The sequence below is a fragment of the Anoplopoma fimbria genome, chromosome 15 (assembly GCF_027596085.1).
Source record: "Anoplopoma fimbria isolate UVic2021 breed Golden Eagle Sablefish chromosome 15, Afim_UVic_2022, whole genome shotgun sequence".
Taxonomy (NCBI): domain Eukaryota; kingdom Metazoa; phylum Chordata; class Actinopteri; order Perciformes; family Anoplopomatidae; genus Anoplopoma; species Anoplopoma fimbria.
Genome location: NC_072463.1, coordinates 22,981,420 through 23,008,627, shown reverse-complemented (window position 1 = coordinate 23,008,627; position 27,208 = coordinate 22,981,420). Strand labels below are relative to the sequence as shown.

The 27,208-nt window shown below is 38.4% G+C and overlaps 2 protein-coding genes across 4 annotated transcripts in view; both read left to right on the top strand.

The window, feature by feature from the left end:
- The first annotated feature begins 711 nt into the window (after window positions 1-711).
- On the top strand, window positions 712-6,949 carry mtfr1l (mitochondrial fission regulator 1-like). 2 transcript variants are annotated; one of them, XM_054613927.1, is made up of 8 exons: window positions 712-828; window positions 1,975-2,105; window positions 2,291-2,377; window positions 2,489-2,598; window positions 3,002-3,213; window positions 4,181-4,553; window positions 4,803-4,964; window positions 5,138-6,949. In XM_054613927.1, exons 2-7 carry the CDS (start codon window positions 2,091-2,093, stop codon window positions 4,918-4,920), a joined length of 915 nt encoding a protein of 304 aa, XP_054469902.1. In that variant the 5' UTR covers window positions 712-828; window positions 1,975-2,090; the 3' UTR covers window positions 4,921-4,964; window positions 5,138-6,949. The 2 variants fall into 2 exon arrangements, with proteins under 2 accessions (XP_054469902.1, XP_054469900.1); XM_054613925.1 differs by having other exon boundaries at window positions 2,270-2,377.
- An 11,937-nt stretch (window positions 6,950-18,886) lies between these two features.
- The window catches only part of stac (SH3 and cysteine rich domain), a 28,402-nt gene continuing 20,080 nt past the window's right edge, over window positions 18,887-27,208 (top strand). Inside the window, exons 1-3 of one of the 2 annotated variants that reach the window (XM_054613660.1) lie at window positions 18,887-19,213; window positions 20,420-20,452; window positions 22,100-22,433. In XM_054613660.1, coding sequence (XP_054469635.1) covers window positions 19,100-19,213; window positions 20,420-20,452; window positions 22,100-22,433 — 481 coding nt within the window. In that variant the 5' untranslated portion in view covers window positions 18,887-19,099. The remainder of the gene's footprint in view (window positions 19,214-20,419; window positions 20,453-22,099; window positions 22,434-27,208) is intronic. The other variant, XM_054613661.1, reaches the window with a different exon arrangement.

Genomic DNA, 27,208 nt, shown 5'->3' with positions numbered 1-27,208 from the left:
TAGAGGTCACTACAGTGGACAGCTATTCAAATGTTGTTTTCTTGTATATGCATGGGTTTTGATGGCATAGTTGCACATCAGCCACTACAGTGATACTATTGTAGTGGCTGATGTGCAACTATGCCATCAAAACCCAAAAATTAACTAAAAATATTATATATATTTATATATATACAGACAGAATAATTAAAGTATTGCACAGATTTTTTTGTGTTTTGTTTTGTGGTCTACTGGGATGGCAGACAGAGCTGGTTGTGCGGCCTGACAGCAGCAGGAAGGAAGGATATAGATAAAATAAAATAATCCTTTATTAGTCCCGCTGCTGGGATATTTACAGGATTACAGCAGCATAGATATAGTGCAAACAAGGTACATAGTAAAAAAAAAACACTAAAAAATCTGTGCAATACAAATACACTGTGCAATACTATAATTATTCTGTCTGTATATATATATATATAATTTTTTTAGTTATTGTGGATTTTTCTTATTAACTTATTTAAAATACTTTATTTATTTTTTACTATGTACCTTGTTTGCACTATATCTATGCTGCTGTAATCCTGTAAATATCTACTACTACTAAAGGATTATCTCCTCTCTTAGTGTGTACTCCCCTCCACCGCTGGGGGGCGCTGTTGTGCAGGTTCCAGTGGCGCAGCTCTAGAGGACTCCAGCCAATCAGATCACAGGAAAAGGAGGAACCGGGTTTCCGGCCTGACGAGCGAAAACACACACAACTCCTCCGAGCTGAAAGACGAAGAGGCGAAGCTGTTGCCCGTGAATAATCGATCGGCTGAGCTTTCCCGTTTGCAGTCATTATCTACCGTAAGTTGCCCTCTTGCAGCAGTGATTGCATTTCTGGAGAGGAAGGAAAACACGACGAGAAACAGCGTTGTTGTTGTCGTGCGTTGAGGGTCAACCAGGTTGTGCTGCTAAGAGCTAGCTGTGTTAGCACTGCTGATGTTACCATAACATCTGTATGTGGCCTCAGCATCACGATGAGAGCACACAATGGTACCAACAGTGCTTAAACCTTTTAATATCTGTTAATTACCAAATCATACATGTTTTGGATTGTTGTTTTTTTATTATTGTTATTGTTTAACTTCTATTTAAACTTCTACTTCTATTTATTTTTGAGTTTGGACATGTTTTTATATATTTTTCATGCTTTTTTTGTATCTATGTATCTGTTTTTTATCCTATCTATTTATTGTCCAGTTCTCAGGCCTCTCTAATTAATAATGAGAATGTACAGTACCAGTCAAAAGTTTGGACACACCTTCTCATTCAACTATATATATATTCCTTTATATGAATCTAAAATATAAAACATATTCTGGTTTGTTGAGCATTTGTGTGTTTACCACATAATTCCATATGTGTTCCTTCATAGTTTGGATGTCTTCAATATTAATCTACAATGTAGAAAAAAAATAATAATAAAGAAAAACCATTGAATGAGAAGGTGTGTCCAAACTTTTGACTGGTACTGTATATATAAAAATACAAATATAATAATAAAGAAAAACCAGTCAAAAGTTTGGACACACCTTCTCATTCAACTACTTTGAAGAATCTAAAATATAAAACATATTCTGGTTTGTTGAGCATTTGTGTGTTTACCACATAATTCCATATGTGTTCCTTCATAGTTTGGATGTCTTTAATATTAATCTACAATGTAGAAAAAAAATAATAATAAAGAAAAACCATTGAATGTGAAGGTGTGTCCAAACTTTTGACTGGTACTTTATAACAATAAATAACAAGCTGCATCTCGCCACCTCATGCATTTTACTTGAGATGTGCGATTCAAAATCTACCTGCAATCAGTCATCACAATAATCATTAAGTTTTGCTACGCATGGTTTGAATTTCTAAGCAGTTTCCTTTCTGTCGGTGGGTGAAATAATGCAGTGTTCTCCTCCTGCTTGTGTCTCTCAACTATTCACTCATTTATCTTCCAAGAGCTGGCAGTCGCTGTGACATGGCATCTGTCCACTGAACTGCTCTGTCGTCAGCCCCTGTAAGCACCAAGCATTGGTGTGCAACTTCCCAGCGAATGAAAGTGATCCATCATCACCATGGAAACAGATACAGTGAGTTTTCTTCCTTGCTGTAATTATGTCTTTTAACACTGTTTAATTTAACACTGCCTTACTCACTCATGACTGCGCAGGTATGCAAATTATAGACTAACAGACTGACGTTATAGTGTTGTACTTTGTGCAGAGACGTGTGTATTTTAATATATACTTTACAGGAAGTTATTCCTATCTGGCAGAATAAGCCTCATGGCTCCACCCGTAGCGTTGTGAGAAGAATAGGTTCCACTCTTCCACTCAGACCTCCACAAAGGGCATGTTTCCAGGTAAATATCAGATCCTACAAGTCCTGCATGTATTATTCTTTTTTAAATATTCCCCTTTTTGCAATAGAAATGCTTGTAAATACAACATTAACTTGTGTCCTTGTGCATCAGGAACTCCCGGGCATACCCGCTCTTCGGCCTATGGATGGCCCCCTTGTTCCCACCTTGGCAGACATAGCCTGGATTGTCGCAGATGAAGAAGAGACATATGCCAGAGTGCGGTAAATATCCAGACACGCCCTAAGAGACGACCACTAAGGTTATGGAGTAGTGCCAAGTCAATAATCTATAACTGCATTATTCTAGACACTCTGAGCTTCAATCTAGTTAGCTGCACATATATACAGCCTAAAGATGCAGTGGACAGTTCAACTCTACACTTGCAGCTGTAGATGAAAACTGAACGTTATTGATTTAACAAAGGTATGTTTTATTCTAGTTTTATTGGATTGGGCTGTATCTGTTGTAAACCGCTGGTAAAGTATCGATTAGTACAAGGGCATTTTCTGAGGAGTAGGTAAAGGGAGACATAACATAACATTCGGCATACTTCAAAAGATAGACTCAGACAGAATAAAGATTACTGTTCAGTAACACTTATCGCCCCCTCTTCTTTTTTTCCAGAAGTGACAGTCGACCTCTGAAACACGAATGGCGTCCCACGCCTCTCCTGGTGCTTCACAGGAACTCATCTGTACCCAACTTCCGCCGTGAGGGCAAAAGGATGGAGGGGCTTAGGAAGCCTGGGGTGACGGCGCTAAACCGTACGACTGCCCTGCAAGACGAGCTCAGCAGACTCCGTGCACAGATCGCCAAGATTGTTGCAACTGATTCTGGTAAGTAATCAAAGCAAACATTTAATTGTACCCACAATATAGACATGCCGAATGTAGATCTTAAACTTTGAATTTAAGTGATAAAACTCTGGGATATGAAAACTGGTTTCACACTTAACACGCTTTATTGATACTTCATACTAGGATTCCTGAAGCTTCTCAGAGCAGTGTTAAATTAAATTGCTTTATTTTATGAGCCACCCCTGAGTTACGGTCTTCATGTGACTGTGATCCTTTTGTTGCCAAGTCAGCTGACCTGATTCTACTAAAGCGCTTTGGTACTAAGATGTCTTGAATTTCTTTGTAGGTCAGCGGGAAAGATAATCTCTGCGGTTTAGTGGCAGTTGTGTGTCACTCATTAAACATTTCAAGGGTTGTCATGAGAAATGTATTACAATATATTCAAAAATATTGTATATTCACTGGTTTAAACATACTTTCTGATGTCTAAAAGAGCCACACAAGGAACATCAACTTCAGCTATCAGATTTAAACACTATTGTTAATCGAGCCTGCTTCTTAAATTCTGTTAATTCTGTACAGAGACTGTGAACAAAGGAAGGTCCTCATGGAGTCCAGGCTTTCATGCTCAGGGATAGTGTTGTGTGTTTTCAATACAATTATACAGTCAAGTTGTGAGGTAGGTAATGTGATCCAAGTAGCATTTGGGCTCTCGGGGGAGGAAAAAAAGAATAAATGCTTGTCTCCTGAAGAAATCACTAACTGATAAGAAAGAATGTTATTGATTGGAGTATAGACTCTCCCACAGCACTCCACTCAAGGTATAATAGTACCTGGTAGGAGAGTAACTGAAGCAACAATAGCATACGCAAGCGTCACATTTAATTCACATTAGAAATGGCATTTGAAATTTGTGCTTTTGATATTTAGATCAGCTCTCAATGCAAACTTCCCCAAACAACTACAGGACTCTTTTTCTCTTCTCTGCTCTTGTTCTTCCTTTCAGGCTCCAACCCCCTGACCCCTGACCTGCTCTCCCCCGACGACACAAGTATGAGCTTCTCCATGGCGCCTTTCGAGACGGCGCCCTACCAGCCGGCCGCCACAGCTGCTGCTTCCTTTGTCATCAGTGATGTCACAGAGGAGGAGGAGGAAGAAGAGGAGGAAGAGGAAGATGTGGTCTCTGTGGTATCAGAGCTAGTCCCTGACCCTCTGCCGCCTGTTTCCATGACGGCATCAGCAACCTTTGACCTGGACAGACCCAGCATGGACTTCCGAGAGGCAGAGGAGGACACGGTGTCGCTGTCAAAGTCTACTAGCTTTGCTGATGTTATGGACATTCTGAAGGACATGAACCGCATGAAGATGAGCAAGGACAGGTAAGAGCTGTCAGTTGGACGTTGTTATGTGTTTGTCTTATAAAGTCATGTTTGTCATACAGACACAAAAGTGGTATCCGTCTTCTGAGCTCAATCTCAGCAAGAAAGCAAATACGCGTATTTTTACAAAAATGCTTAACTATTCCTCTTAAAGATGATTCCTTATTAATATGCTAATCATTCTTAATGATTCAAACATTGTATACCCTCTCAGACATGGTTTGTATTTTTTGGTGGGTGTCATTGCAGGTACAACAGAGGCTGTACATCCCTCAGGGAGGAGGACTCAGCTTCTCTGATTTCAGAAGCTCTGAGGAAAAAGTTTGTCCTGAAGGAAGAAGATACTGACACCGTGAAACGGAAGTAGCCTGATCCCGTGTTTATCATCAATACCCGATCCTGCTGCTCCATGTAAGTCAGGACAGGGTCGTAGAAAGTAGTTTGTGTTTTTTTTAATATTTTGTATAATGAGCCCTTGAAGGCATGTGGTAGGTCATCATTAGGTAATGCGTTCAGTGGCAGAATGTTTTAGCTCACTTGTGGGTTCTTTGTTGTCGTTTATTTTTCTCTCCTCATTATTTTAGGCCTGTGCCTGTGGAATATGTACCCATGGATCCACAACCTTGCTCCTCAGACCCAAGGCAAAAGCTGTCAACCAGAGCTAGAACAAAAACACTTTGTCTCAGATGTCAAAATCTGCTGGTGCAGTGTGATCTGCCAGCTCTTGATAACAATAATTGTATAATGCATCCAGTTTATTTCTCTATGGAAAGAAGAAACTTTTATGTTAAATTTGAAGTACTCAAAAGACTGCTGTCCAGAAACTTACTCTGTGTCTGTGCTATTTTGATTTTAGATGCTTTTTTATTATTATGTTAAAGCAAATTGTGGACGGGCTGATATCCAAACATCACAATTCTTTTTTGACTTAAATTAAGAAATGTCCCTTTAAAACGCCCTTTATCCATCAAGCTATGAAGACCATTCTTTATTCCTTTTGAATTTTTCACAGAAGAGATGCAAATAAACATTTTTTTCTTTTATTCCGTGTCAAGAAGCCCTCTAACATACTTGAAAATATTTGATGTACAAAGGAGAAGATCTACTGCACAAGCAGAAATGTACTGTATCATATCACAGTGTGTGTGGAAAACCTCAGATCTTTGCTTCTGATATTTTCATAACAGGTGTGAGTTTTCAAATGTGCACAGCATTGTGTACACTATGTTGTTTGCTCCACTGCACCTCCTATGCCTGATCTCTTGTAAGTGATTAATATAGATTGATAGTCACTGAACCACAGGACTCATTTTGAAACCCAACTAAAAAAGAAATATATATAGAAGAGTTAACTGTGTGGTGTAAAAATCAAAGGAAGTGTGTGAATGAAATGTGCATCCATCATTGTTTGAAGTCATTTGTGTTTTTCAGTAAAGGCAACGACAGTTAGAAGCGTGTACAGGTCAGTTTAGACACACATTTCCAGTTTTCCTCCGTTCGACATTGTTACAAGTACTAGCTGAAACCACCTTTTTTTTTTTTGACACATTATAGAACATTCTGTATGCAGAGTTTTGACAAAGCCGTGGGTGAAATGCTTGTGTGTTCTCAATGATAACGATGAATATTCCTGTCGACGCCTTAACACGGATCGATTGCCTGTTCTAAAGCCTGATTTTATTCCCATATTAGTCCAAGTGCCATGGGTTTGTTTAATTAGCCAATCCCTCATTGCTTATCCTTTCCTGAATGTGCCCTCCATCCTCATCTTTATTAAGATTCCCATGTTTTCATCTCACAAAAAAAACCAGTTGTTTGTGTGTGTGTGTGTGTGTGTTTTGTAAAGCTGAATCTTTGTTGAAAATACCCTCTCACAAGAAAACACTTTATAGAGCCACTTTTACCTCCACATGTCACTATGTTTTTTATCTTTCACGTTCATGCCTGCATGACTGGGAGTCCTTTTAGTGTAGTTTTGCAGTGTGAAAAGTTAATGCTAAGTGTGTGTCACTGTATGCAGTGGAGTTAAAGTATGTTTTGTCCTGCTAGAGTTGGCCCTTAACTCCTAGATGATCTTCTCAAAAGTTCAAGTATAAAGTGATGGATGAAAAACTACTATATGCAAGTTTAAATATATTCATTATGTGTGTCTGTACTTAAGATGTGAAACCTTCCACAGCATACTCCAACTGCATTACTAGTCCTGCTAATAAATAGACAGGACAATTTAGTCGATGAGGATTTTCCACAGAGTTGACTTTGTTTCTCTTGTCTTGTTTAAGGGGTTCTCAACATTTTACTTGTGTGAGGGTTGAACCCAGCTGAACCACATATATGTTGTTTTTTTTGTCATATTAGGACTTGTAAATAAAGATTGGCTGATGTTTTCAAACTGACCATGTTTCTTTCGTCTGTGGGAACAGTTCATTTATCTTTGCAGTTCCAACTATCACCACATGGGGACACTGTAGGTGAACAAGATAAATATTTGGTTTTACTATTCTGTTTCTAACATAGAGTACGGAGCAACTTACAATGTGTCTGATAAACTTATCATGTACATCTGACTAAAACGTCCATGCAGATGCATCTGATTTCACCAATCGAATAAAAGCAGTGTTTTCTATAAGTGACTTGGATTATTAGAAGCTGTAGAGAAAGTGGGACGGGGATAAAGGCTTTTACATTGAGTTTAATTACTGTTAACCCACATTCTTTGCCATTTCCGGTTATTTCCCATGATGATCTTGCCCTTCAGTGAGTCACAGTCCATTATCTGTGAGAGTCCTTGGCCTACTTTTCCCCTCTGTACCTTCCATGATGGTCTTACCTATTTTAGATACAGGGAGATGTCTGTGGAGAGCTCAATTAATGGAGCTCAGTGTCACAACGAGGCTTTGTTAAACCTATAAATACAGGCCTTCAGTTCAAAGTGACATTGGCGCACTTTCACCAGTACAAGACCTGTGGAGATAATTTCAAAGCAGGTTAATACACGTGTGAATGGGTAGTTTCTGGAGGTCTAAAAAACACGAATCATTTCTGTACATTTTTTGTATCTCGCTGTGTTTAAACATTTAAAACAGAATTCAATTGGGTGTATTAGTGACTTCATCACTTTAGTTTGACTTAAGAAAAATTATATTTTTGACTTACTTTGTGACTTGTATGGCATCAACTTTCCCAAACCTGCTGATGTGCCTCTTCAAGTGTCTCCACAATGCCGGTCGTTGCTGCAGACTAGTCCCCCTCTCTGTGATAAGAGGCAGTGAAGCAGCAAACACGCAAACAGGTAGAGTATCTGTCATACTGACTGGTCAGCGTGGCCCCTCCATCTCCCTGAGCCTCAGAGCTTTTTATCATTGTCTCCTTATGTTGCTGGAAGCTCTTCATCAGGAGACCTGTCACTAGAAACCGAAACTTCCCTCCATGTCCTCAATGTTTTCTATTGCTGCCCAGAGACTACCAGGCTTCAAGCCCATTTGTGACTTTCAGGGACAATATGATCAAAGGAATTGCTTTTTGGTTTCCCTTCATAGAGGGAGAATTGTGTCTTGAAGTTTTACTTTGGAGAGAAACATTGTTAGGGTTTGTGGTTTTGATTAATCTGTCTGACAAATGTTTCGAGCACGGCTGCGGCAGGGAGGGTGAGTGTGAGCTACAGCTGAGCTGAGGCGAAACCTGGTGGGCACAGATCACTCTATCACTCTCATAGAGCAGGTGTTACAGGAGACATGTCACTGTAGGTAGCCCATTATTTATTGACACCCTTCTGGGAGTGACAGGAAATGCCTTTATTCAAGGTTCACATCGTAAAATACAGCATTAGTATTTCCAATTCAAAGTTATAGTTGAAAGTGCATGTACATGTTTTTATCATCAAAGAGAAGCAGCTGAACAAAGTGTTATCTTTAAAACACAAATATGTTTTTCCAAGATAACGTTTGTTGATTTACAGATAATAAAAATACAAAGTAATCGTCAGTGAAATATTTTTAGGCAAAAGCTTTGAATCTCTACTGACGCCTGATTGAAACTAAATTGAAATTGAAATATACTTAACTTAAATATTAATTAATTAAAGAAGTTGCATGCATCATCGTACTTTATTTAATATAAATAAGTCCAAACATGCCTAAATGGTTTTTATTTTGTAGGGAAAGTTGGCAGTGTTGTGCATTGAGACATCATTGATGAAATGTTGGAAACGTTTGCCTTTATGTAATATTTATCTTTTTTCAATATTTAATCTCTGCTGATTTTTCAGCCTCAAAGACATAGCAACCGCTCTAACTATATCTTAATGTTGACTTAATACATTTTGCTATCTGGGTTCAAATGCATTTAACACAAGACTTTAGAGTTATTTTCCTCAGTGGGGTTATGAACTTGTTTGGCATAGAAATGAAAGTTTTATAGACTGAATGGCCTTCAACGTTGGAAGAGGAAATACCAGAGGCAGAGTGCACTGAGCTTCATGATGATTAGAACAGCTTACCAAACTCTGTCCTCCTCATCATCCACATGGGAGCCAAGAGCTGCCCTGATCACCCAAAATACAACTCATCATGCTCTTCATTTGATAAAAAAAAAAAGGCCATTGTAAATGTTAACCTCTGTGGCAATATGTTAAGTGTTCACAACTAAATATCCTGGTTTGACTCACTAATAGTTTCAGAAATAGAAAAAAAATCTCAGATTGTGTAAAGAAAACCAGCTTTTGTGTGTGTTTGTCTGCGTGTTGAGTTTGAGTGTCATCTCCCATGTTGTATCATAGCAACAACCAACTGAATGAAGCCGAGACTGAGTGGATGACAAGGGTCTGGGGTAACGCAAGCGATGCATCTGCTGCTCCCCCGCCCACCCAGCCCTCCCCCAGTGTCACCCACGCATCCGCCCGCGTCATCAAGACACAGAACTAACACTTATGACTCACAACAGGAACAGCGCCACAAGAGCGGCTGCAGCTCCATTGAATTCAGCCTGTTATTTTTGGACCCTTGTAGTGTTTCTGTCTTATTAGAGGGTTTGCCCTCTAAACATGATTGCTTTGTGATGCAAAGTAAATTACGTCCATAAGTGGAGCTGCTGATGGCACCTAAGTGCAGGCGTTGAGCTGCCTCTCACTGTGAACATGTTGCTGCTTTTTCAGTGCTGTGTTTAAGATCAACATGTTTCCTGTAAAGAAGATTCGAATATCTGTAATTTAAACATCAGATATGAAATATCCTCACGTCTCATAGCATAAAGACTGGACACGGAAAACGCAGACTAGCCCTGTAACAAAGTCGCAAAACCAACCAACCAGCACTTCTTAAGCTAAATAATTATCATACTTTATCTTGTTTTGAGTGTAAAATTGGCATATAGTGGTTTTACGTGGGACTATTAATTGGCCGGGAGCAATGTCTCTGCTCTTAATGCTTATTGAAGGTAATAAACTTTAGTCTATAGACTAACATTTTACTGACAAACCTGAGAGTGATACCAATCCTTTTATCTAACTATTGGCAATAAAATACTTTTTCAGAAATGTCAAAATATTCTGTTATGCCTAGTTCAAACTACACAACTTTAGCTGTTATTTTCCACTCCCAGACAGTTTTTGTTTTAATGAAAAAGAATAGTTTTGGGGCTTCATTAAGGATTCCTCACAGTAAAAGATCTTGTAGCGTGTGACCCCTGTTGCGGGGTCACACAACTTCAAGATTCCTGATTACAAGACAGCAAGTTCGATCTGATGACCTTTTAAAAAGGTGTAGTGTGAAGTTGGCTGTAGCGGTGGCCTCGGAAATGTACAAGTAGGATGGAAGAAGTGATAAATGGAAAAAAGAGACAAAAGTGAAACAGCGTAACTGACGAGGGATTACAGATGAGGCTGATGGAATCTGTATTAGGACAGCACAGCACCCAGATATCTGAGGTGTGCTCATATCCATCATTTTACTCCATTAATTGGAGCAAGTTATCATCATGACCTTGTTTCAGAGTGCCAGCTCCTCATGGGTGGCAACTGGCTACCTTAGTAGGAAAATATCCCAAAAGCGACTTCAGGAAAATGGTCATCCTGTAAAATGACACCCCACATAGCCTCTAGAAAATGATCAAGGGAAAACAAACGATCCCAGGTTCATGGCAGTATTTAAAAAAAATCATCAAAGAAGATTTGATAAGAAATTGATAAGACCAGTTTGTGAGTCACAGATGGTAACCCAGTATCATGGCCTATGTGGCAGCCATTCATAAATTATGCAGTTTTTGAAGAAAAAAACAAAAGGACTGAGGCCAATATGCTCTCCAAGTACTGTAAATAAATCAAATAGTGGATTTCAAGAGTGCAGTTTTCAGCTGACACTGGTGATTAAATTAACAATTACAAGCCCAGTTTTGCTAAATTATGATATTTTTTGTTGGCTGATTATTTTTAAGCTGCAGAGCTTTTTCAATTAATAGCTCATTGAAACATCTTAACTGTCCCATTTGGTTATTTACCCAAATATGACCAACAAACTATGGAGCCACGAGCAATCTCTAATGTCTGCACAGCCAGATTAACCTGCCTGCTGTGATCCCTGTTTAAACGCAACATTTCAGTTTATTGTGCTTTAGCTGTGAATATTACCAAATAAAACTGTGATTATTCAAATAACCACAAGTGCTACAAAGACAACAGGAGTCTGAAGACTCTTAATCAAAAAAAGCCGTTATAGATTTCAGGTAATTGGTTTAGCACCACCAGGTTCATTAAATTCCAACATTATAAGTAAATCGTGAATGTGGCGCTTGAATGGTTACAACCAGAGATGAAACAACTGGTGACAAATATATGAGAAAAAACGATATGATTAAAGGCAAGACAAGAATATAGAAAACAGATAAAGTCTTCATCATTTGCACATTTCACTCCAAGGTCTGTGGTCATGGGTATAGCATTCCTATTGCTTCCGACTGGCAACACTCATAAATACACCTGAGGAATGTCCTTAGGCGTATAATAAGTATCTCCAGAGGAGTGTAAATATATATATATATCAAAGACAGGAAAGAAACAGAGAGTTACTAACTAGCTCTGTTACCACAGGACTTGGCATAGCAACCAGTAAAGCCAAGCTAAAGCCGTGTTTTATGGGGATAAACAGCACGGTTGGATCCCGTCTTTAATAAATCAGATTGCTTGGCGGAAGCGGCCCGTGTTATGAATAAAACAGCTCACTTCAGGCAAACTATGAAGAGAAGACTGCTGGTTTGATATCAACTGCAAGTGTGCAGCCAGTGATCAAATTTAAGTTAAAATACAACAGTCAGATGACGGCTTTTGATCCAGTATTCTTTATGAATAGTAGCCTATTTCCTACAATCATCTTCACAACTATCATGAGACCACAAAATATATAACATTTAAAAATGTCACATTTATAAGTTAAATCATGTGAATATATAAACATATAATATATGACATATTTATATAGTTCTATATTTATATATATCATATATCATATGATATATTTAAATGTTTATATGATGTCATCTTTTTCTTCTGTCAGCCAATCCCGTTGAAAAAACAAACACAAAACCAAGAATAAATTGATCCTGTGCAGTTTATTTATCTGTGCCATTGACCTCCATTATTGTTTAAAAACTTAAAATACGTATTATCCCCATTATAATCAACACAGGCAGAAGTTTAGTTCGAGCAATATCATAAACAATACATACATTTTACTATACATGTTCTATAAATCGTATTTATAGAGTAGACGAGTAGTTAACAGTGAAGTATTCTTTCTGACTGCTGGTTAGAAAACATCCAAAACACACATTCATGTAATCAAACATAATGACTGCCATCAATTGTAAAAAAACAAAAAACATAAGATTATAAAGCTGGTTATCCACATAACTCAGTAAACTTCAATCCTTGTAAAGGCATCTAAGGAATTTAAGGAATTTGTGTTTGCTTTGCCAAATATGTTGCGACCACAAACAATTGCCAATCAAAAGAAACAATTTTAAAACATCCCACATGTTCGAAAAAGAAAAGTAATAAAAGCAAACCTTTGTAGCTCTGACATAAGGTCAACCTGTCAGAGTGAGATATGATGCTCCCAGCAAGGCAGAGGATCAGCTGCTGCTCTGCGCTGTTTTTAGCCTCCACTGTCTCATTTGCTCTGACCAGCTGGAGACCAGTTAGATGTTCGTAGGGGGGTCAGCAGTGCTTCATATGGAGCAAATACAGTAATGAAAGAACGATGCTCCAATATGAATGGCTCCACTCACTTAGATCAGTGTCCAGTGAGAGAAATGGACAGTATTTAACATGACAGTTTTACATCTTTGAAATTATGAAGATTCATGAATCAGTAGACACATGCTGAGAAAAAGTCAGCATTTCATTATTTTTAAAATGTTAATATCAACCTGCTATTTTAACACACATTTCAATGATGGTGATTTTGGGAAATACCCATAATCACATTCCTTCCAAGAGTTTATTTGAGAAGATAGTATGATAAGATGGCTCTATCTGAAGATGATAAAAAAATAAGTGGATTTAACAAACGTTTACTAATCATTGAAGTTATTCAACACTAATGTACATGTTTTGATTAAAGGTGGTGTCATTTTGAAATAAAAGCAAGTCTGAGTCATGAGAATTTTTTGTCTGTTTTGCCTTTATTGGACATCTGACAGTAGATGAGGACACAGAACAGATTATAGCTGTCATGCAAGGTGCAGGCACCAAAGGTCTTGGGTGTGTTGGGCCACTGGATACCCATAACTTGACTTTTTAACTCTAGAGTGAAATCTCTCTACCTCAACACACACACACACACACACACACACACACACACACACACACACACACACACACACACACACACACACACACACACACACACACACACACACACACACACACACACACACACACACGTAGCATACTTCTATTTCTCATTACTTGATGTGTACCCTGCAGAGACTATTCCTAGGTTGTCTCATGATAAGATGAGCTAATTAGCTTTGGTTCTTAGGGAATCCATTTGCCCATTACTGTAACACATGCTGGGACGTGTGTGTGTGTGTGTGTGTGTGTGTGTGTGTGTGTGTGTGTGTGTGTGTGTGTGTGTGTGTGTGTGTGTGTGTGTGTGTGTGTGTGTATAATGTCAGGCTGGGTCATTGGTAATTGCTAACATTTCCAGTTTTGCTTTGAGCTAAGGACACAGAGAATAATTGGTGGCGTACACTTTTTGATGACAGGCGTTAAAGGGCAATCTCCACCACCTAATATCGTTTTACTCTTTATATGCATCCATCACTTTGCAGGACATACAATCAAAGTTTTCAATATCATGCTTCATCTATTTGCTGTTTGCTCTGCGAATCATTCCATTGACAAACAGAAATGCTTTGCAGTGACTTATGAACCGTATAAATTATAGAACTGCTGCAGTGTTAAATTAGAAAGCTTCATGGTACAGAAGCTCCACCAACAAATAAGAATTATGATAACATCCCAGACTAGAAAGTCACCTTCTCATCAATTTCCCATGGGGTTCTTAAAAAGTTTGTGTTGTATTAAATCTACAGAAGAGCGATAATGATTAAAATGGGTGGATCATTATTTATGATAATACATTATACGTTGGCTCTATTACTTCTGCCATGAATGTGACAACGCTGATGGTAGGATTCATCATTGTCTTGGCACCTGAAACTGATGAGATCATCATGTGTGTGAGAAGGAAACTTCACTTCAATAGCTGACTGACATCTTGAGTCTCCCAGAGGAGCTGAGAACCAACCACAAAAATGCAAAATGTGATGTTTGGCACATGTAAGTAAGCTTGAGAGAGGATTTCATAACCTCATGAGGCACAATGTGCGGTATTGGCCTGGATGGATCAGGCTGTGTGGTGTTCACGAGAAGAAGTAACGTCTTCTAACCTGCATGTTGTTTATTTGTCTACAGGGAAAAGTTCAGCACACAGAAATGTACCACTATTCATAGTTCAACCTTATGAAATTATAGCTTGAATTTTGTAAGTACAGATCATATTCACAGACACGATTATGCTTTTAAAACAAATCATCCTCACAAACTTTGATCACTCCTGTTTGTTTTCCCAAAAATATGTTGTGACATATAAACAGCTTCATAGTCAAAGCAGTAGCCACCACTGATGCCCTTTATACTTTACCACAATAGTGATAATGAATGATTGAAGAAAACGGTTTTAGTTTTTATATTTACTTGATATAATAGAATTATGTCAGCATCACCTTTGTTTTAAGGGGCCTACTGTCGTTTTGATTGGCTGGTGGTGACACTTTGGTTTAACTGAAATATCTCAACAACCTTTGGATGGATTGTGATGAAATGTTATTCAGACATTCATGATTCCCAAAGGATGAATCCTAATGCCTTTGGTGAACCCCTGACTTTTTCCTCTAATGCCAAACTGTTAATTGTCCAATACTTCGGTTTATGATCAAATACCTTCAAAACTACATCCTCATTAACCTTAACTCTGGGTTTAAGATGAATTGGCTAATGTTAGCATGCTAAAACACTAAACTTAAGAGTGTTATTTGATAAGATTGTTTTTTTCTACCAATCTAAGTAAATAACACTTTAATCCATAAAATTGCATGTATTTTTTAGACCCTGCATTCACTCTGAATAGTGAGCAAAAGGTTGTTACCTTAAAAACAAAGGCCTAGATTCAGTGTACATTAATATCTTTTTTATTCTGAATCCAGTTTGATTAAGTCCAACCAGCAAAAACCCAGACAGCTGGAGATCTTTCTAATCTTCCAAAGGCAGAAATTAGCCAAAAAGACATGTTGGGTTTTTTAACCAATGCAACACGTTTATGTGTGAAATCATTACATATGCAGTGAGGTATTCAAACTACCAATTACAACACTGTTCAAACGATCTGCAAACAGCTGGTGAGGAACAGTTACTGCAGAGCATTATTCACACAAAGACACACATATTTCAGCACATCCTAATATATACGTCCTCATCAACGAGTCTGCCACAAACGTGTAAATCCGGGTGTGATCCTGACACTGCACAAAATAGACATTGTTGTTTTATTTTATGTTACTGTACATTTCAACATTATTATTGATATTGATAATCAAGTTCAGCTAATATGAAAACAATAACAAGTTTTAGAGTAATAAATCTATGTACAATATACAACTTCCTCACAGTCTGCACCCATCTCCATTGATGAAGAGGCCGAGTCATCTTAAGGTCTGTTTGGTTTGATACTTCTGTGTCACTCAGACTTTAAAACAGACCTGCAGGTTTTTAAATGTTTAATCATCATATCCCCTGAGAGACAGAATTTCTCAGAAATGCATGAAAACGACCAGTGCAAGTTGTAAAAACAAAACTTTAAGCAGTTTCTGGAAAGTTTAACCACAATCCTCCAAACGGAAAAGTCTGCTGGAATGGAATGTACTTTCTGATATAATCTGCTAAACATTTCAAATATATTTTTACAGACTGTCTCACCAGGTGGCTGGTAAACAAGAGGGAGTACCTCAAGGTTAGAACAAATGGAGAGGTCACACTGGTGTCTTTAAACGTTGTATTAAAGTCTAGTATTGTTTATAAACATAAATAATTATTGTAAGAAAGAAAACAATCCTTAAAAAGACATTGCTATTTGGAATATTTAAACCCTATCGCTCAAATCCTCTGTCCTATTCTCCTCCATCGCTCCATCTTCCTCTTTGGTCTTTTCATGCCCTCCCTCCACTACGATGGTCCGGCAGCTGAGAGAGGATATCATAATGTTCTCTTTCTGTTTGTCATCACCTCTTTTCACACTTAGCTCTCTCCTCTGGCTTCCTGGTATGAATTTTGCTGACATGATTCACAGTAACCACACACACACACACACACACACACACACACACACACACACACACACACACACACACACACACACACACACACACACACACACACACACACACACACACACACACACACACACACACACACACCATGTGGACAGACATGCACAAATGCAACATTGACTCATGTTCCGGTAGTCTCTCTGACTGACTCGGGGGATCGTCTTGTGCACTCTCCAGGTGGTGGACTACCATGTGAATGAGTACTACCTCAGCTCATTTGTGGTCTTAAAGTTTCACCTCAACACCAGTTTTAGAAAACTCAAAAAGTACCCTGTGACAAATTAAAGGCAGACAATTTTAACTGGTAAGAATAATTTTGACTACATTTTCAACAGGTAATAATGACAGCTCACTTTTGATCTTTGAATTAGTAGTTTTAAAAAACAAAAAATCCTACTAACATGCTTTCTCTAGGTTTGAATCATATCCTGTGGGTTAATAACACCTAATACAGGCCTTCTGAACTAACTAAGCACAGGGTAAACAACCTCTAGTTTAAATCCCATCACTGATTTACTGTAAATACACGCCATCACCCAGACCGTGTCATACATCTCTTTGTTTCATTCACTCTGACGCGCTAAATGCATCATCAGCCCCTGAACACTTGTTATTCAAGTGATGCTTTTTGATGATGCTCTAAATCGCAGAGAGCTTGTATATCACAAGTGGCCGAGGAGTGTCAAAATAACAGAGCCAGAGTTGTTTGGTAAACTGTAATCTGTCAAAATGGTTCTAACAAAACACCTAAAATGATTATTCTTTAGATTATACAAACTATAAATCTCAAGTCAGGGGATGTTGCTGAGTTTTTCAGGGGGAAATCCCTTCTGATTTCTAGCAGAAACTGAGCTGAGTATTTAGACTAACTTCTTGGGACTGTGTTGGTGTTTGCATTCTTGCAGAGTGAGGAGGCTGCAGTCTGGCGCCTACCTCCTTCCTCCCGCAATATAACTTCAAGGACATCACATCACAGGGGGGCATTCAGGAGGCAGCGTGATGTATCACTACAGCGGGCATCACATCCAATCTGAGGCCCGTGAGGCACCTCATATTTCAATGCAAAAGTGTCATATTGGTGTTTGTGTCCCTAAAGAATGGCTTATCGATGTGTTAATATATATGTGTGTCATTGTTTCCTTGGCTGAATCAGGAGTCCCTTGAGAAAAAAAATAATTTCACCACACAGCCTACAACTTCCAGTATTTATTAATTAAATAATAATCTGACATTTTAGAAAATATTGGAGGCTTATTCATTTTGAAAGCAAGCTAGGTGAGAAAATTACTAATAATTTACAGTGGTATATCAATCTTCTCACCTTGCTTACCTTTGACAAGAGAGCCAATAAGTATATTCTCCAAAATGTCAAAACACCTCAGTCTCAGCCGGTTGCCTGACAACTGGTGGTCCCTCCAAAAAAAAAAAAAAAGCAGCATTTCCCAACATGTTGAGTCATTCATTTAACAATTCAGTGTCATTTCGGTCAAAACAAAGCTACTTAATTTTTAAATGCAACTAATTTCTCTGCCTAAAATTGATCATACTTGAGTTAAAGGGGGGAACCCTTGCTGTCCATAACCTTTTTTTTTTTTTTTTAGGAACATCCTCTCAGTCCATGTCAAAAAAAAAAACTAACTTCCTGAAATGCATCTCAATTGGGGGTGTGAAACTGTGGAATGGGATGAACAAGGAGCTAAAGCAATGTCCAAACATGATCCAGTTTAAAAAAAGGTTCAAAGCAAGGATTTTCAAAAGGTACAGGGATGAGGGACAGAAGTAAGAAGGAAAATATAAAAAAATAAATAATAATATTAATATATATATGAAATAATATATCAAATATAGTATAAAGAGAGATTATGAGGAATACAGGAAGTATATATTAATTAAATAAATATTAATTATTGAACTGTGGAAAAGGGGTAGGATTAAATAAGTGTTACACTTCTTCCTACTCCTTTTCAGACATATCAATTGAATGTATGTAATTTTTTTTCTTTAGTGAAATAATTGGCACATCGCTTTTGTTTATTGTAGTGTCATGTTTTTTATTTTGTTTGGTGTTATTTGCGATGTTTGATTTGTATTTTGATATGTCTGAAATAAATAAATGAAATCAAATCGAAATCAAATCAAATGTCCATAAAATAAGTGGAATTGCCCTGGAAATACAAAACACATGAAATAACGTGGCTACCCTGTTAAACATAGGCAGGGATTCAATATGACCATATGGATGTTTTAAAAATGAGAGTATCTTGTGTCACATTTCTCCTCCTTCCCCATCCTCTCCTCCCCTGGTCGTACAGCTCTCCTCCCATCAGAGGCAGTGAGGACTTGGAGATGTCTTGTCATTACGCACGACGACACGACCAACGAAAGAGGCTGCACTTCCAGGCTGCACTGGACTGGCTTTCAACTTTCGATTTTGAAAGCATTTATTCCACAGCCTCCTCAAAGCCTTGTTCTTCTCGGATCTCTCCCCCTCCCCTCCTCTTATCCTCAGGTCACTGTGACTACAGAGGAATGGAAAAGATGTGAAGACCTTGGGGAGAAAACAAACTCTACAGAGCAACATTTTTTTTGTTTTTTTTAAAGAGAGGATGATCCCACCGGCCAACATGATTCAGGACGAAAGTGGGGGCAAAGAGGACGAACGGGACCAGAATGAAACACCCAAATCCCCGTCGGTGAACGCCAGCCAGCAGGAAACCAAGGTAGGTCTACCCTGTTATTCTTTATTATTTACCATCCCCCGGATAGACAGATACACTGTGGGATCCGTACTGCTCAACAACTCTTATTAATAGAGCTGGGCAAACAAACTATGACAGGGAAATCGACTCAACAGGGACCAGCTCCCAAAAAGAAAAAAAGCATGCATGTAAACTATGTCACTTTTGCATCAATGTAGTAATCAGCTGTAGAAATAGGACAGAAAAAAACCTGTTTAAAGTGCTATGAAAGGTCACTACAGACTCATTATTAGCACAACAGACCTCCATGCCATTAGAATAACATCATGATAATGTACCATATGAGAAAAAACCTTTAGATAAATCAGTTTAAACTCACAATTGAGCCCCACAGGCACTCTTTTTATGACTTTAATATAAATATAGTAGGTCTTTTTCTCCTGGGAAGAGGCAACAACCTTTAACTAATAGGGATTTATGGTATTTAAATTCATTGTTGCTACATCAATGACGGTGAAACAGCTATTTAAAGCTCTCGATGAGCCTAAAAACACGTTCAAAGTGTGCTGTAGTGGTAAAATAAGTAATATGGTGTTAATATTATGTGTATATTAATAAATAAGGGCAATATGGGATTGTACTTTCCACTTGTGGCTAATGTAGGAAAGTACGCTGTGTTTTAGAGATCCACAGCTGCTGCCTCAGGCGTTTTGCCATCAATGTCGGTCACATGTCACCCAGACTACTACAACTAGCAGTAAATATTGGACAAGTCATCATGCTAATCGATGGGTACATCAGCTCTCCTCTCCTGTCCCGAAGCGCATATAAAGGACAGATGAGACTCGTACTTTTTCTTTATTATTTCCTAAATGACAGTTTGTGAAGTTCAGAGAAAAAAGTTCAAGCTTTCATCAAGATGATAGAGATACCCTCCTCTTCGTATTGTGTTTTTTAAAGCTTGTGCATGTAAGCTCTTACTCTGGCACATCTGGTCACTATGTATTTCTTGAGAATCCTGGCTGACATTCCACATAAAGTTTCTGTCAAACAACCACACTCCCTTCCAATATCTCACTTTAATAGTAGTAGAACACCTCAGAAAGACAAAAACATTTATTATAGAATTGTTCATCCTTACAGACAGTAGTATGAGTTCCACAATAGGCTTAACACATTTTCTACCATCAAGTGAAGCTTTGTTTGTGTTTTTATTCCTCCTTTAAGAATACTGTGAGGCCTGAACATCAGAAGCGCAAGGTGAGCCTCCACTCTTGTGTAAGCTGTAGCGCACTGCTGATTTAAGTCCGGTGTAACATAACAACATACCTGCATGTACATAAAGATAAAAGTTGGTTTGCGTTACAACTTTTACTGCTCTTTAATATAGATCACTTTAGTGACATCAATGCCTCATAAGGTTTCATCCACCGTCACTCATATTTCTAGAGGGCACTTTTTGTTAAGAGGCTGCATCATTAAAGTATTTATTAACAATGATTTCAGATATAATCTTATGTCATAACTGGCATTTTTTTTTTTTTGCATTACCTAGTCCAGGCCCCATTTACCCTCTCTGCTTAAGATAGAACTCAGCTCCAACAGATTTGGTGCCATCAAACACAGCATGAGCTACTGAATGCATGCACACATTCTCTTACTTTGTGTATTTAGAGAGATCTTTATTTATTATAGTTGTTTTCTAAGTTTAGATACATAAAACCACCTTTCCGGAAAGATGTATAGTATCCTCTACCATTACAGCCTTTTTAAAGTACAGCACATGCAGAATGTCCAGACAAAACTTTCTTATGTATATCATTTACTTATCAAGACCTAATTGTGTTAACATTATTGGTTTGTGTTACCACCAACTTTCTTTTCAGGGTGTGTAAAAGCCATGCAAGTGATGAACTACAAGAGGTTGCAATATAATATATGTGTGCTGTCTGTTCATGACTGTGTGTGGGTGGTAATGGTAGAAAAAGGGTCCAAATTGATTTTTTTCCAGACTGACCCGTACAATTGATTGATCTTCACCATACCAAAGCTTCAATGATAAGCTCTAATTGTTCAGACGTTGTAGCGAACAACATCAACAGCTAACAATGTATGTTTGTTTTTTTACATAATTGTATTGTATTGTTTGAGTTTGGGATATCATGTGAGTATCTTAACCCCGAATCAGTTATAAGTTATCATATATGAACTGTGTCTTTGTGTTCATAGCTAATACTTTTGACCAAACTTAGTAGAGGACGGATCAACCTTTCTGCACCCAGTAGAAAACTGTAAATCCACACAGTTATAAATTCAGGCCTGTACTGTGATCTCATCAAACACTTGAAACATAATCTATTTCTTCAATCAGAGACCTGAAGCCACACACCAGCCAGAAACCAGAACTATTAAATCACATACAGTAGCTTAAAGATTCTTTAGTGCGTGTTTGAGCCCAGAATTAAGTGGGTTTCACGGAGGAGGAAATACACACTGAGAGGTTAAATGAGGGGTTGTCAGTGTGGAGTGTTATGAATAGCATTACTTTAAAAGAGGAGCCTAAGGAGATTGATAAAGGCTGCAGCCAGAAATGGCAGCACAGTGTGCGAGAAATAGTGTTGATGCGATGCATTGCTCTAACCAGGAAATCACATTAGCTTCCAGGTGGGGAATCTCAAAGGTTTTTTCATTGCGCAGTGATAAGTTGCTCCTCTCAATGTTTTTTTGTCGGCCATCAGACACTGAGACATTTGCCGGAAGGTTTTAGAGACTAAGTTTGTGATTTATTATGTTATTACAGGAATTGATTTACGTCACTGAATTCTTCTATGTCCTCTGTCATTCTCTCTCCTTTTAATTTTCTCCATTGCTCCATTTTACTTCTAACTTTTTTTCCCTCTTTTTCAGCTGCAGAGACTCAAGCGCTCCTTGTCCTTCAAGACCAAGAGCATGCGCAGCAAGAGCGCAGACAACTTCTTCCGAACGAGCAGCGACAACAAGACGGAGCTGCTCTCAGACGTGAGCAGCAGCACGGGCCATCTCTGCAACATCGGGATGGCCCCGCCGCACTCCACCAACCACCCTATCCCTCCGGTGCCTCCAGCCATCCCCTCCGCACCTCCACCCACGTCACGCTCCCAGTCACGCAACCCGCTGCAGGTAGACTCGGCGGGACACTGCTTCATGGAGCACATCTTCAAGAAGCCCACGTTCTGTGACGTCTGCAACCACATGATCGTAGGTATGGTTCGTAGGTGCCTCCCTCCTTCATAAGTGTGATCAGAATACCAAACAAAGCACAGTGACCATATCAGAGGAGAAAGCAAGGTAAACAAAAAAAAAGTCCTGCACATTATCTAATGAACTTTGCAATCACAGCATTGAGATTAACCTTTTCATAATGAGACCTTCATCAGGTAACCTAATGCAAGTTATTAGTAAAACTTTTCTGTCATCAGAATCAAAATAAGGGAGTAATGAATATGCAATAATATGCACATATGGTATGGACACGGCAGGGTATAAGAGGTTATCGTCTCCTAAAGCAACTCATTTTGTTTTTTAAAATATCCTAAATACCAAGTTTTTTATTCAGAATGAACCCCCGAACCATATGTATCGAAACCCTCTCAGACATTAAGGCACCTGACCTGCTGACGTGACCAAAGTGTCTCAGTCCTCCTTTTTTTCGCACACTGAGCCAGGTCCCTCCATCTGTCTGCTGTGGTGTCAGATAGCCAACAACAGTGCCAACTCCTTTACCCATTCTCCCCTCGCCAGATGTTTTAGTTCCTCTGCCTGCTCCCCTTCTTGTTATCCATCAGTACTGAGGGACCTCTAAGTCTTTATATCTCAGGGCCTCTGCAGCATGATAATGGCAAGGGCTGCCCGTACCATCTGCTCAACAAGACCTTGATTTAAAATTTGGTTGCATGTATACAGCATCTGTATGTATATTGTACACTGAAGTAACACCAGTACAATATCAGTTTGCCAACAGTCTTTGATTTGCTTTGCATGATTAAAATAATTTAGTTTTGACCTGTGTACATTAGTCTGAGTTAGAGATTTCCCTCTTTTAACCTTAAAAAAGCTAATTCAACAGGCCCTTTAAAGTTATTAGTTGGGAGATTGAGTCAAAACTCAGTTCCAAACTTGATTTGAGTTTACAGAGTAAAAATGGTACTTTTTAACAAATCCATTTGGACATTGTAGTTTGTTTAACGAATCAGCATAGAAGAAAGCGACTATAGTCAATATTTTAATATTAACAATGTATCAAATGTGTAATGTAAAAAGGGTCGCTCATAGTGCCAATCCACTCAGCTCTATGGGCCTTATAGCAAGTTTCAGCTCATTGTTTTAGTTTTAAGGCCTTCAACTTTACCTTTTTAATTCACTTTCACCGTCTAATTAACGTTGTTTCCAGCCACAGCAGCCAAAAAGCTCTACCTGTCCAGCACCAAACAACAGACAGACAACGTTACTAGTAGCTGATGAACATAGTGGAGTGTTTAGCAGCTAAAGAGACAGATAATTCACCTTTTATTATCTGTTGGATTGGTAAATAAGTGACTGTTGCTTGTGGAATTCGCAATATCCACTTCAAAGATCCCAAAATTGATAATATGTCAGTCTCGTGCTTACAGCTGATTTCTGCTGCTCTTAAATGGCCAAAGAAATCAGTAAATGCTGGTTTTATGTTAGTTGGTAAAACCTGAGCACTTACAAGTTTACAGTGCTCTTCAGCAGACAAACAAAATCGTTTCCACGGGTATCCGTGTTTCCCATCTTTGTTGATCGAATTTATGGAGGTGTTTATCACATTTGACCTCCCCGCCACGGCATGTGACTACAAGAAACAGAGATAAATGCTGTTCAGACGCTTGATAAAACTCTTCAAGGAGCACACATTTATTTTCATTTCCCATTAAGATGGAAGACAGTAACATCTATCAATTTTTGGTATTGGTCATCAAATGGCAATACTGGTTCCATTATTACTCAAGTAAAACTAAAGTTCATCCCACCATAAAACATATTTCTACATGTTTATGACCATTGTTTATTGTTTCTGTTTTATGTGGTGTGGCCAGTGAGGCGCATCCACTGGCCGAAGCCTTGAATGGGCCTCTGGTGGTCTGTTGATAATGAAAGTATGATGCCAGGCCTCCCTGGCTCTGTGATAGGTGCTGAGCCCTCCGGTCCACTCGTGAAAAAAGATGCTGCCCTCTTCTTCATTTGTCCTGCTTTAATGAGAACACAGTGTGGTCAGCAGAGGGACAGGGAGTCGAGGTTGTTTTTCTGTGTGTGTGTGTGTGTGTGTGTGTGTGTGTGTGTGTGTGTGTGTGTGTGTGTGTGTGTGTGTGTGTGTGTGTGTTTGTGTGTGTGTGTGTGTGTGTGTAATGAGCTTCGATGGTGCTGTCAAAGTCTCACTCTGTGTCTCAGAGTCAAAGGGCAGCACACACGAGAGAGAGTAGAGATACATAGTTGTGGTGGAGGAGCTCAAAATAATAATACAAGCATAAGAGGATTATTAAATCATAATAGATTAGAAATTGCTGCATGTTTATAGAGATAAAATAGTGCAGTAATTGTTTTATAACATTGATAAAGGTTGATTAGATTGTGTTAAAGGGAAGATACCTGTAATTTGATGAACATTAGTGCACAGCAAACTAAAGACACATTTACACATTCCAGTGAGCACAAAACCACATTGTTGGATCTCTCAATTACAAAAAAAATGTTTTAATTACAGATTTTCATTTAATCATTGTGTCGATAAAAAACATAAATTACAGAAATATGCCACTGAAACGAATATAATAGTTTTGGATTATTAATAATAAACACAAGTTCAAAAGAGAAATAAAATAATATACTATGTAATCTATGATTATCTTTAATTGGATTAAATGAAATATACACAAATTTCAATCTAGGGGCAATCTCATAATCAATGTCACACATTTAAATCAAACGTTTTTTTAATTCCCAACGCACCCTAATGCATAGATTAATACCAATATGCTAATATTGCAAAAGGCAGCCTAGAAACATTAAACACCCACCTTATTCCTAGATGGGGATCCTTTATTGTATTTTATAAGAGCCTGTACAAATTAATTGTGTCATCCATAACAGAAATGTCTGAATTATATTAAAGTGCTCACTGACTGATTCATTATGTTTCCTAGATGAAGCAGAACTAGATTAGTAAATATTTGATGGGGCAATAAACATATTACCATTTTTCTGTAGGTGTTCATCTTTGTTTTAAAACCTTTTGTGTATAATACACTAGCTCATACACTAGCTCAGTTTAACATGATACTAAAAACAGTCAATATGTTTTATTAATTAAATTATTTTTTAACTAAGATCAAGGTCAACATTTCATCTGTTTGGCTCTGCCTTGCCACAAGATAAAAATCAGAGGATACTACTTTTAGGAATAATAAAGTCAAAGCCAGTTTAATCCCTCAGTCTTTCAGGCCAATAAAAGAAAGGTAAAGCAACAACCATAGGCCCCAACGCACTCCGTCATTGTGTGATTGACATTTCCCTCACTATCCTGTTAGTTTAGCTACACTTGATACAGCGGTACATCGTCATTGTCATCATTGTTATTAGGTCATAAAGTTAAGCACAACTCCACCCAACTTCAACCTGAGAAGCCATCCAATCAGCCAGAGTAATTTAAAACACCTGTGTGGGTGGAGAGAGCCTTTAAGAAGAAGTTAAGAGTACTACTTGCAACTTTACTAAGAAGTGTATTCAGTTGCCTGTCTTACCACATTTCCCTGTATTTATTCCAAGGTTACTCTCCCTCCTATTGTGTTTCACTTCATTGCACGGGCTAAGTGCTACGTGCAGTGTTCAGCTTTTGTCCATAAAAGCAAGTGTCCTTGTTGTGAGGCCCACAGTGAATATGTTTCACTGGAACATAAAATGCTCTGATAGAGTACAGGCTGATGCTGAGATATTGATTGCAGGTCTTTGCAGCAAATGGCTTATTAAATAAATGTCTACATGTGAATGTGAATGGGAGAGTTATCTGTGGTTGACAGAGTGGGTAATATAATTGAAAAAAATGAAATAATTGAATATTCACAGCTTTTAGGAGACAAATTCCACACAAAGAGCTTGTGGGATTACATTTTATACAGTAAACGCACAAACTGTATGAGGGATATATACAGATGGAAAATGCAGATATTTAAGCTACTATTACAAAGTATTACAAACTATTATCACTGTCAGTGTGTAATCACTGATATCCTGAGTCAACATGTAGGGATTAGGCAGTGATTTACTACACAATCACTCAAATGCCTCAAATCAAGGCATCCAAAAGTGTGGATTAATTAATAAGACAAGTTGATTTTCACCACGAATGAGAAAGTAATCTCACTTGATTAACATGCACTAATCTGTGCTGTGAAATCCTCGAGATACACATGACAGGTTCGGTGGACCCTAGAGAGAAATAAATCTGGGTGGTGAGAGGTTCAAGTTGGGGTAGTAGACAGATAGGCCTGTGGTGCTTACTGAGGCTTTACAACTTCTCCCTACGATGCACAAACGTGTCAGACAAACACACACACACACACACACACACACACACACACACACACACACACACACACACACACACACACACACACACACACACACACACACACACACACACACACACACACACACACACACACACACACACACTGTGTAAGAACTGTATACTAGTGTCATTGGTGTCAGTAGTGTTTTCTCTCTTTCTGTCACCCAAGATACAACAGCCATGTGTTGTGATGACCTTTCACTTCCGTTGATACCCGATTGATTCATTTTAGTGTTACAATTGACAGCTGACATTGTCTGCCATGTCTTGAAAATCTCTCTGACACCAGTGCATTATTAGAAATGTAGTAAAGAATGTCAGACTGCATGGGCACCAGCGTGAAAAGTGTTAACTGAAAAGAGCCAGTTCATAAACAGTTAAAAGAAAGTGAC